Source organism: Lygodium microphyllum, chromosome 23 (assembly GCF_053477565.2).
Source record: "Lygodium microphyllum isolate KBCC chromosome 23, Lygodium_microphyllum_v1.1.10, whole genome shotgun sequence".
NCBI lineage: Eukaryota > Viridiplantae > Streptophyta > Polypodiopsida > Schizaeales > Lygodiaceae > Lygodium > Lygodium microphyllum.
Genome location: NC_141157.1, coordinates 7,785,023 through 7,797,128, shown reverse-complemented (window position 1 = coordinate 7,797,128; position 12,106 = coordinate 7,785,023). Strand labels below are relative to the sequence as shown.

General features: G+C 38.5%; 1 protein-coding gene across 1 annotated transcript in view; it reads left to right on the top strand.

Moving 5' to 3' along the window:
- Window positions 1–708: 708 nt before the first annotated feature.
- The window catches only part of NDHO (NAD(P)H:plastoquinone dehydrogenase complex subunit O), a 36,407-nt gene continuing 25,009 nt past the window's right edge, over window positions 709–12,106 (top strand). The window contains exons 1-5 of the mRNA XM_087664553.1: window positions 709–1,150; window positions 1,241–1,296; window positions 1,559–1,624; window positions 1,710–1,751; window positions 2,220–2,279. Of these exons, the coding sequence (XP_087520679.1) occupies window positions 880–1,150; window positions 1,241–1,296; window positions 1,559–1,624; window positions 1,710–1,751; window positions 2,220–2,279 (495 nt within the window). The 5' untranslated portion in view covers window positions 709–879. The remainder of the gene's footprint in view (window positions 1,151–1,240; window positions 1,297–1,558; window positions 1,625–1,709; window positions 1,752–2,219; window positions 2,280–12,106) is intronic.

The following is a 12,106-nucleotide window of genomic DNA, read 5'->3' as shown; positions in this document are numbered from 1 at the left end:
TGTTGTATCTTGTATGCTTAATTTGATGTAAACATATATGTGCAAGTGTCTTGGGAATACATAGTTATTGACTTATTAGCAATTGTTTTGTAGCAATATACGAAAAGCTTTGTCTTAACACACACATAAAGCATAGGAAAAACAAGAAAATACAAAAAAGGAAAAAATGTATGTGTGTGTATGTAGATACACATATATGTATACATATATGAGAGAGAGAGAGAGGAGAGTACACATACTTATAAGACTACACAAATGGACACACATGTATAAAATACACACACTTGCACACATCTTAACATATATATAGTGATAAAATTTGGAGAGAGAAATAACAAAGGAGAGAGCATAAATATACACTTACAAACATGCACACATTTGCATATGCAAACACACACATCTACATACAAATATACGCACATACATGTACATACAATGCATATATATATGTGTGTGCAAAGCACGCACACATATGAGATGAAGAAAGACGAGAGAAATGATGAAGAAAAATAAAAATAATGGGAGCGAGAGAGAGGACATACATTTATGAGGGCACACAAATAGATACATGTATTAAACAAACACACACACACACACACACACACGCACGCACATATGAATATGTATACTGCCAGATTATATTTATTAATAATTATATCAACCTCCCATAAATTCTCTTGCTTGCTAGGAGATCTCACTGATAATTGGATCTCACCCTATCACAGGCTACAGCATTTCATATCACAATTACAAGTTACCACATGATCAATTCAGATCCCAACACAGCGCTCCCTGCACGTGTCTACGTAGTTATATATCACCACCATCATCGCTAGTCTATTGTACGCCTTGTTGTTGGCCAAGAAATCTGTAGGCTCCATGGCCACTGCCCCGGCGGTCTGTTATCAGCCTTCGAGTATCAGCGTGCACTTGGAAGCTCCTTCCATCCTCCGAGCGTTTTCTTCCAGCAAAGTAAGGTATCTCGACGGAGGTTTTACTCTTCCAGGATTAGACCATGGTGCATCACTGCCTTTCTTTCGGACCCTCTCGAGTTCACGATCTGGTAGGAGAGTATTCAGCGCTTCTGGAGCAACCCCATTCCCATCGACTACAGGTTCTGATACTCCCGCTCCCAAGCCGGCTGTACCATGTGAGTTCCGTCGCTTCGCAGTATTCAATTTTGTTCCACATGCAACTTGTCGCCAACTAGAGTCGATTTCTCTGCATCTTTGAATTGCAGTGAAGAAGGGCCAGATTGTCAGAGTTGATAAGGAGGAATATTTGAACAGTGTTGAGGTAGCTGGCCATCTGCAATTGCTTATGGAAGGAACTAGGTAGTGGGAAGAATATAATCAGAAGAGTGAAAAGAATACTAGTTTATATGAATGAATACGTATTGCCATTTTCAGAGCAAGATTGGAACTGGCAAATAATAAGTTTTACTCATGACTGAAACAGTGCTCTGTATTGTTGTGGTTATGAACGTTTAAAGGGTTGATAATTAGACATCTTCTGTGTTCTCTGTTCGTTATGCTCAGGCTTGTTTAGCATTTTGCAGTACTTAGCTGTAGGACATCCTCTCAACTACAAGGGAATCGACTACATTTATGAGGATCGAGGGGAGGTCAGCTTTAAACCTTAGTTGATTAGGATAATAATAGTCAAAGTAATAAACAGTGCCAGCTGAGACGTTCTTTTACAATGTGTAGATTCTGGAAATCCGGCAGTTCGAAACCGGTGAATATGCTTTGGTAAAGTTTTCTTGTTCTTTTCTTGGTTTTTTGGATTCTTATAATGACCACTTAAATGGCATAGCGATGCTTGCTTCATTACTTGATGTTTGAAAGTAGTAGGTGAACGAAAGGCCAAACACTTTTTCTGGAATGTAGAGATTTTGAGTATGGCAAATGTTTTAAATACAAACAGGTTCTAGGTTTGGTACCTGTAGGTCTCTCTGTTTTCTCTCTTGCAATTGTCATGAAAACTTTTTTCAAGCAGCATGTGCAAACTCCTCATCCATTTTAGGTAGCCAGCTCTGCGTTTCTTTGTCTTGTCCTTTCCTCTCTTTTATGAACAAATGCATGGATTTCTTTTTGTTTGGGGGGTACTAGTGCATACCAAAAAGCTTAGCCGTGCAGGATTATCTATGTTTTTCCATGTATCAGAATTTTCCACTTACTTTACAGGACTTGCATTGTTGTCCTTGCTCTTTTAAGCAGATAAGCTGGGTTGGTGTTCCATCTTCACCTGCTTGGCTTCCAACTTACATGCTTATCAAGGTATGCTTCTCATATACCTCCATTTACCATGAAGAAATGTTCTTTGCATGAATTGCAAGCATGCATGCAGGTTTGCTGTAGTGAGTTGGTGTAGAAGTAACATCGCAAGCATTCATCTATTTCAATGCTGAGTTGCTACGACTTTCAAAATTTTCATATTTGCTATGTGAAAGTATGCTGTACTAGACTGAGAAGATGTTTTTACTGGATGCGTAGGTGTCTGTTTTGTTTGTGGTGTAGTAGGAAGCATGAACTTAGTAAGGGAGAAGTTGGTCTTTAAAACAAAAATAAATAACACGTGTGGAACAACTGCACAGTTTTAATTTGTCTATTAAGGGAATGCTTTTACTAACCAACTTGTTCAAGTTTGTGTGATTTTCTACAGCAGTACAATTCAACAACATAGTTTTAATTTGTCTATCAAGGGAATGTTTTTACTAACCAACTCGTTCAAGTTTGCTGTGATTTTCTACCATAGTAGAATTCAAACCAAACTGCAGCCTACTAAGTCACCCTAGGTCTTGAGTATTATAAAAGTTCTTTAGGTTTCTTCTCAACATGTCACTAATTCGGGGGAAAAACGCTAGTTAGGTGATGATTATTCTAATAATTGTAATCATCTTTGAGATTCTGCATTATGCTGGGAATGGACACTTTTACAAGTGTGAAACCGGGTTGGCCAATGTCTTAGCACATTCTCTTGCATTGTTTGACTTAATAACCTTCATGGCCTAACAATTAATGGCATTTATGATTTGCTGCAGCCTTTATCCATTCAACTTTAGCCTATTGTAATTGATTAGTGGGTTTCATGAACTTGCCCCTTGACGCTATCTTGCACTATTTATCATCTTTTATAGGCACTTGTGTCTTGTATGAGATTGGGTGTAGAAACTTCACATTCAAGTTCAATGTCTATGTTGCTTCTTATAGAGCGGATGATTTTTGGGTCTTAGATTCTTGTAGTGGCTAGATTGCATATGGAGTGAAACTGTTATGCAACCTTCATGGGTTAATGTTTAGTGGCATTTATAATTTGCTGCAGCCTTTATCCCTTCAACTTTAGTGTGTTGTTGAGTAGTGGGTTTCATGAACTTGTCCCCTTGATGCCATCTCATACATGCACTATTTATAATCTTTTATAGTCACTAGTGTCTTGTGTGAGATTGGGTGTAGAAACTTCACATTCTAGATCAACATCTATGTTGCTCCTTACAGAGCGGATGATTTTTGGGTCTTAGATTCTTGGTAGTTTGCTACATTGCATATGGAGTGAAAGGGTTATGTTTGTCGGATGTGGTCTTGATGGTTAGCCTTTCTTTCATTGTCCTACCATGTGACAGAGCTAGCCATTGTGTTGCAAACAATGTATCTCCAATTGCTTCCATTACGATTTTGAGATCTTTGCCCATACTTTTATGTTCATGATTATAATGCACGTATCTATGAAACACAATTTATGTTAAATATGGCTGGTTACACTCCCTTGCTAAGCACATAGTTGCCCAATCACATCACCTTTTGGTAAATTGCAACAGGGATAAGAGTCTCCTTAGTGAACTAGCTCTTGTTAGGGCCTTTGGGCCTTGTGAATCCACTAGATTTCAACAAGTATGGAAGTTGTGGCTCATGCTTATACACTTGCTTCGGTATTAAGTTTGTCGTGATTGATCACCTTTGGCTCTTTTCTTTGGTGTGGGAGGAGAAATAGGACCAAGTGCTGACAAGGAATAATAAACGTGTAACTATGCATAATGATTGGTAATCGATTTATTTTCATCATGAAGAGCCCCTTGTGTCAAGTGCTACAAGTTTGGGTGCAATATCTCCTTCATTGTTGGTCTGAACTTCAAAATCCTAGCCAATACGATATGTCCTCCTCTTGCACAGGCCTTATATTATGGCAATAAACTTGTGGCCATAGGTGGCATAAAAGGCATAGGATGCCCATTTTATTCTATAAATTCTCTAGTGCCCTTTCGACATGTAATTATCGAAAATGGATCATTAAGGTAAGGGAGACTAAGAATTGGGCGATTAGAATAAATGAGTGTTAGCTTCTTGAAGGTACAACCTTGAGTTGTTCACGGGACATTTCCTAGGTATTCTCAAGTCACCTTTGTGAGTGGATAGGTAACGAGCATGTAATGCTCCACAACTTTCAAAGTCCACATGAATAAAATCCTTCATAAGAACGTCTCCCAAGTGAGATCTCAAACTTGAAAAATTTGTTTGTCTTTAGATCAAGGAGTTGGCTTTTAAAACAAAAAAATCAATACAAAGATGTAACATTTCTCAAGCTCTTAGATTTGTGAATGTCATTAAGAGCAAGATCATTGTTTACAATGAATCATATAGAAATCCCTAGCATCATCCTAGAGAAAGCAATAGCTTCTCATGAAGCCAAATGGCAATACTAGAAACTTGAGTAACCCAATTGAAGTAATAGAATATTGTTTAGTTAAGGAGAATATGTGAAAGACAAATGTTAAATATAGCAAATTGAATGTGCGACAGATTTTGAAGTAAATTATGGCAATATGACAAGCATAGACTTATGGTCTTTAAACAAAAGAGAATTGTATTATTACTTTGGGTGGGCCATAATGTATATTGATAATCTAGAGAACAACATGGCTGGCCCAAAGGGATAGAATGTGGTACATGATCTCTTGAATGTTAGTTTGGCCTTGCTCATTATATTTTGGTATGAAGTTGAGAGCTTATCATCGTTGAGGAATTAATAGACTATGCATTATTGATGTTTTTGTTTCAATGTCGTGCAAAGTGTACTGAGTTTGTTACATCCAATAACTTATGAATACCAAGTAGTTGGGATTGTGTGGGAAGGTTTTTGAATTGAATGAAGTTGTCTCCTTCAACATATACTACTTGGATGCTGCATTATTGAAGCTAAGCTATTCAATGACGGTTTTGTATTGTGTAAGCTTGCTTAAAGAAGGGGTGTGGTTTTTAGAGATGGTATAACTATGGAGAATTGAGCTCCTATTGTATGGTGTGTGTTTAGTGCAACAACTCAAGCAAATCCCTCCACCATGTGATTTTTGACATGGTATTACAGTAGCACTATTGAGAGAGAGTGGTTTTGAAGGCCGAAGTGAAGGAGAAGCAGCAAGGATTTGAGTAAGCAAGCAACAGGTAAGAAGCTCTCTTATTCTTCCACTCTTTCTCTTGGATAGTGCTTGTGGAGGCACTAGAAGCAAGGCAAAGCAAAGATCTCAGATTGCAGTGAGATTTGGTGTGTGAGCAGAGCACTGTATATTCTGTAGATGAGCCCTTTAGGGCAACTTTGTTACTTTTTTGGGCATTTGAGGCCATTTCAAGCCTCGTTTTTAATATGCAAAGTTGTGGATAACAATTTCAAGGCATACTACAATTTTGATTGCGTCGATTGAAAGTGGGTGCACAGGTTACAAATCTCAAGTCTGTAAGTTTTGAGGTGTTTGTATGAAGCAAACACAAGTTTTATTTGCAAATAGATTGTAGATTGCATGTACTATTGAGCAGTTAGTGAAAAAGGCTGCACACACACACACACACACACACACACACACACACACACACAGAGTGAATGAGTGAACGATAAGAGAGGAGAGAGTTGTTGGAAGGTTACATACACTAATGTGACTAAAGTACCATACCTATTGATGGGTGTTTACATGGGGAAAAACCCTCCTCCAACTAGAAAGTAAAAAGTGCTCATGGATAAGGAAACATTCATACCAGAGCTATGGAGGAACACGACAAGTGTAACAAACTCCCCTTGAGCAATGATGTGAACGCATTCCATGTAGCTTCTGTCTCCAGGCTGTTCTTCCACTTGACCAGAATTACTTCGGGTTTGAGTGGAATATAATGAGTAGTGTCCTCAAGTCATAGGATTTCTTGAATTAAAACTATTAATTCACATAGTCTCAATCGTTCTTTCAAACAATTCACATGAAACACTAAGTGAACTTGAATATCTAGAGGTAACTTTAACTCTTAAGGCACACTAATTTTCTTCTTGGTAATTTGGAAAGGACCACCATATCTTGAAGATAATTTATAGCACTTGTTGGTAGTCATTGAATCAGAGTCATTTGGGACTTAAAGATAAACCCACATGTCCTCTTGGAGCTCTCAAGGAGTATGATTTTGGTTAGCGTCAAACATAGCACAATCTTGGATTGTTTTAATGCTTTTCCTCACAATCATCAACATCTCCATGTTATGCCAAAAGGCAATCACATACTGTATTTTTACTCGCTTGAGCTCAATGGAAATTAGTGGTTTCGACTCATAATCATACATTAGCATAAACGAGCTATATCCAGCAGTCGAATATGTGGTGTTGTTATAAGCAAACTCAATTTGAGGAAGATAATGCTTCCGATTAGATTGTCTATAGGAGACATATGTATGAAACATATCCTCCATAGTCTAATTTTGTTTTCTTGGCCTATCCAACAATTTCAAGATGTTTCAAGGACAACATGGACAATTGGGTCTTCAACTTTTGGAAGATTGTTTGCTAGAAATGGCCAGTGAATTTAGGATCATGGTCATTGACTATTTCTATCACGGGGACATGAAATTTTGAGATGCTTTAATCTTGCTAGTAACATTTGATTTGGTTACTAATCAAATGTGCAAAGTTGTTAAGGACGTGTTGCACATGCAGTTATTTCATGATGATAGGCCAAGGACCTTGAGAATACAATGGGTGTCAAAGGCAAAAGTTGTGATAAACTATGCGAGCTAGGCTTTCTTTGGTAGTCAGTTGGTGCTAGTTTGGACTCTAGGATGGTTGTTTTGCCATTAATGTTAGTGGTGGTGACACTAGGAAATAGACATTACTTAATTAATTAATGCTAGTCTAAGGGTCAATAGAGGTTAGGGACCACTTCGAATTGCAAATGGCCTAGTCAATTTAATTATGAATGGGCGCATTTAATTTTGGGTAGGCCCAAAAGGGCTGAAATTAATTTTCAGAATTAAATATTTTTGAAAATTAATTTGATGGTTGGATAATGTTGAAAATTGGGTTTAGAAGGTTGTCACTTGGCACAAATACCCATGCAAATTGAGTAAACGTTTTTTGGGCTTGGTCTCAGCCTTTTAGTGAGTTTTCATCTTGGGGGAGAGAGAGGAGCTGCTGGTTCATTTTTCTAACCAGAGAGCAGTAAATTGCTGTGGGTGACAGCCATCTCGGGGCCCCAAGAGGCAGGTGACAGCAAGAGAATCACCACTTAGAGCTGGTGACAACATCAACAGGCTGGTGATTATATTTATGGGCCTTCAGGCAGCTGGTTATTGCATTTAATGTAGTCTGGTATAGGCAGCACGCATAATTTAGCCATTTACCGTGTGGAAATCAGAAATTTCTCTCTCCTCTAGCATTCTCTCACCCTCTCTGGTCGATTGTCGGAAGATCTCATCATTTCCCAGCCATTTGCAGTAGATCTCAGTCAGATTTGGTGGATAGCAAGAGAAACTCTGTTGTAAATCCTAATTTACAGTAGTAATTAGGGTTTAGCAGTCACCTTGGGACCCATGCCATTAGTAGAAGGCATCATATACTGAAATTAGCACCTGCAATTTGTGATATTGTCAGGGATTTCAGATGCCAGCCCATCCATTGTGAATTTGAGGCAGCATTTGGCTAGTTGGGGTTCCATTGGAGCAAGGCCTGGGTGAAAATCAGGGGGCCATTTGCCCAATTTGTTTGTTGATTGTTTGTACAGCAAGGGGTTTTTGGATCAGCAAAGGAGATTGTGAAATCTTAGCTTGTACGCAATCCATTGGAATTTGGCAATACAAGTTAAAGCAATACCGCAAGGGGCACCAATTTTGGGGCTATTAGGGTGTCTATTGTCCAAGATTGTTAAGGTAAAGTGTGCATTTCAATTTATGTTCATTTATTGATTGCTGTAATTAAGTGCGTAATCAGGTATTACCACCCTATCCAAGAAGGAAGGTTGGTTTCAATTTTCTCTAGCAAACCATAAAGTTTATACAAATGCTCGACAAAGAGACTTGCCAATGCTTGACTTTGAATGATCGTCTTTATTAAAATAAATTGAGCTGTTTCGTCAGTTGGTCGACCATGATTCAAATTGCATTGGAACCTCGATTTATACGGGTTAATCCCACTACAAAATCCAAAGAATGCTAGTCCGCTTCTTTTCAGAAATTTGCAAAGGATGTAACATCATCATTTATTTGTGTTGTTTAGCTTTATTAAGTTAACAGTTGGGCACTCATGTATATAAGACTTAACAAAAGTCTTCATGTGTAGCCTATAAAAATATTGAGTAACCAAGATCAAAGTCCAGTAAAGTCCAGTGCATGCCAAGGTGTCCCGTGCTTGGTGCATCATGATCATTATATAAAATCTTTTTGCAGATATTCTCATTCTCGGGCACACACACTTTGCCTTGTTTGAATGGAAATCCATTATGAATATTCCATTTTTCCACCATCTTCATCTTAGTAGCGAGCTTTTGAGAGTTGAGATTGCTAAAGCGTCTAGAGCTACTAGGTCCACCCTTGAGTAATTGCTAAATTCTATTGAAGCAAGGATCCGTTTGGTAATGCCCTTTCAAAGAAAAATAGAAACCTATAATGTAATTTTGTGAAAGATAGAGCATTGACTTCAAGGATCTGACTAAGGCAATTAGTAACCATAATAGTTGCACCTTTTAGTAATGGATTTTGAAGTCAAACTCTTGCATAAGCTTCGTCCATCTCACGTTATGGCCATAGAGATTGAGTTGATCGCAAAGATACTTTAATGAATGGTGGTTAGTCCAGGTAATGAACCGGACGCTATACAAATAATTGTATAAAATTTTAAGTGCATTGATGATTGCCAATAACACCTTCTCTAAAGTTGTGTAACGTGTTAGGACATTTGTGAGTTTACGGCTTGAAATGCAATAGGTCAACTATCCTGATAAAGGAAAACACCTATAATATAATTACTCATATCTGTAGGAATTGTGAAAGGTTTATTTATAAAGATAATTTGCAACATCAGTACAGTAGTAACTAGATGTTTCAATGCTTGAAAACATTGAATGAGCTCACTAGTCCAAACAATGGGCAAACTAACGTGCTTCTTCTTGCTTTGGATACCCTTAAGTAAACAGGCTAAGGGTTCAACAATGTGAGCATAATTCTTAATGAACTTTTGAACGAAACCAATAAAACTTGAAAAAAGATATAACTTGCCTTAGGGTTCTCAAAATAGGCAAATTGAGCATTACTCGAGTCTTGAACCTTGTCGGGATCAATTCGGATGCTATCGACCAAGATGAGTGTCCAAGATACAAAAACTCCACGCGAAAAAATTTGCACTTCGATAGTTTTGCAAACAATTGTTCTTGCATACAAGAGATGTAAGATGATATGCAAATGGTTTGCATGTTTTTCCAACACCTTACTATAAACAAGTATGTCCTTGAAAAAGACAACTATCCACTTTTCGAGATATAAACAAAATAAATCGTTCATCATTAGCTAAGAGTAAACCACAAAGTCGATCTACAAGGTCATCCATTTGAGATAATTGATATTTATTCTTGATGGTCACTTTATTGAGAGCTTTATAGTCCACGTAGAAGTGCATTATGCCATCCTTCTTTTGTGCAAGAAGGATAGGACTCGGGTGCTTTAATCCTAAAGTGCCATTTGTGCATTCGCATCGAGTTAGTTCATGACCACTATGACAAATGCTACTAGTGCCTTCTGGAGGTCCAAGGATGAAACACAACAGAATCCTGACAGCAAGAGTACTTGTTAGTCGAAAAAGGTATGACTAAGAATTGATAGTATCTATACCATGTGTGAAACATAGTCTTCGGGACATCCTCAAGAGCTATTTACATCTAATCGTATCTAGATCTAAGATTAATCTTGGTGAAGTAATGTGAACCAGAAAGTCGATCTACAAGATCATCCATTCGAGATAATTGATATTTATTCTCGATGGTCACTTTATTGAGACCTTTATAGTCCATGCAAAAGCGCATCATGTCATCCTTCTTTTTTGCAAGAAGGATAGGACTCTGTTGCCTTAACCCTAAAGTGCCCTTAGTGCATTTGCACCAAGTTAGTTCATGACCACTATGACAAATGTTACTAGCGTCTTTTGAAGGTCCAAGGATGGAACACTAACAGAATCCTCATGGCTGGTGGAGGAGATTGGTTGTTGTCCCAACTCCATTCAAGTTGTCAGCACAATCTCCATGGCTGAAAATCAGAAAATCTGTAGTCAAACTAAATGGACAGCAAAAACTGGGCATGGGCTGCCATGAGGGAAGAGAGACAGCTGCAAATTGCAATACATGGCTTTCTAAATGCATTTTTCCTCTAGAATCCTGCTAAATCATGAGGAGAATGCTTTAGCATGTATTGGGTGCTCAATGGGTAAAAAGGTCCCAAACTTTCGATTTAATGAAAGTTTCACATTTAACCTTGTTTCTTTTGCCTGTCCTTGTGTCACATAGCCCATACACTTGTCCACTGCATGCCCATGGTCAAATCCTTCATTGTTGGGTATAATTGTTGTCCATGCCTAGAGCTAGGGATATTAGAATTATATTTCCTTTTAATTAAAAATCTTAGGTGAAATTTAATTAAATTATTAGTCCTTTCACATTTCTCATTCTAATGACGTTCATAGAGATTTATACACTAGTTGCAAGCCCAATCTTAGAGGTGTCCTTATCACCAAAGCCAACATTAGCCAATGCTTGAGAAACTCCATGTGAGCCTTGACCTTGCTCTTTCTCCTTCTCTTTCAGCATCAATATGATGGGGGGAGAGAATGCTTGCTTCTCCTCTTACCTTCAGAATAAACTTGATGGTGCAAGGGGTGCTTTCCCTTATGTACCTTTTGGTGAGTCCTTTTTGGGCTTGTCATTTCCACTTGGGCTCCCTATTTGGGCATGAGGGGATACGCAACAAAAAGTTAGGTCAAGGTTAATCCTCCATTATGAGTCAGCTTTGATATAGTGCCAAAAGGGATATACAATTAAATTTAATGGTATACCCAAAACCAAGAGTTTTGGGTAGGACAATGGCTTCAAAAGGTCATATGAAAAAGGACCAAGGTATATGCCTTTTTCATTCCACTTTTGCCAAACTTCCATCACCAAATTCGCCCCTGGAATCGCCAGCCTTCAATGCCTACCTACTAGACAAGTTTACTTTGATGAGCCCTGCTGCTTGCTGCCAGTGCTGCCTTGCTACCGCCATGTATCAAATGCTGATGTTCAATGTGGCCTCTGAACAAGTGAACAAGCACAGCTGATTCAGCCTGCCTCACTGCTGTGTTTGCTGTCCCAAGAGGACTCTATTGCTGCTTGGTCAAATGCACCTGTTTCAGCCTGCCACAGCGTCATCGTCGTGCTAGACTAAATACAAATCACCCTCAAAATTTTGGCCCCAACAGGTAGCTGGTTGCTCTCTCCAGTGTCCATGATCTATTCAAGTACAAGAAACTCGTCCTACTGATTTGTGCCACCATTGATGACTTCTTCTGCATCCCACAGCTGTAGACCCTGAGTCACAAAAGCTTTTTCTTCCTCTGTTTTGAGCCTTCGCTTTCACTGCAGGTATATTGCTGTCAGCCCCTCTGCTTCTTGAGCATCCATTCATTGTACCTTGCTTGTTCATATATTTCATTATCATTTTATTCCATTCTTCTGAGCATTACATGTTTTAGTTGTGTTGTTCCTATATTCCTGGTACTATGCTAGCCTCTTGGGCACTGACCAGACCAAACTGATTGTCAGCTGACCAAAGGTGGGCCAATTACA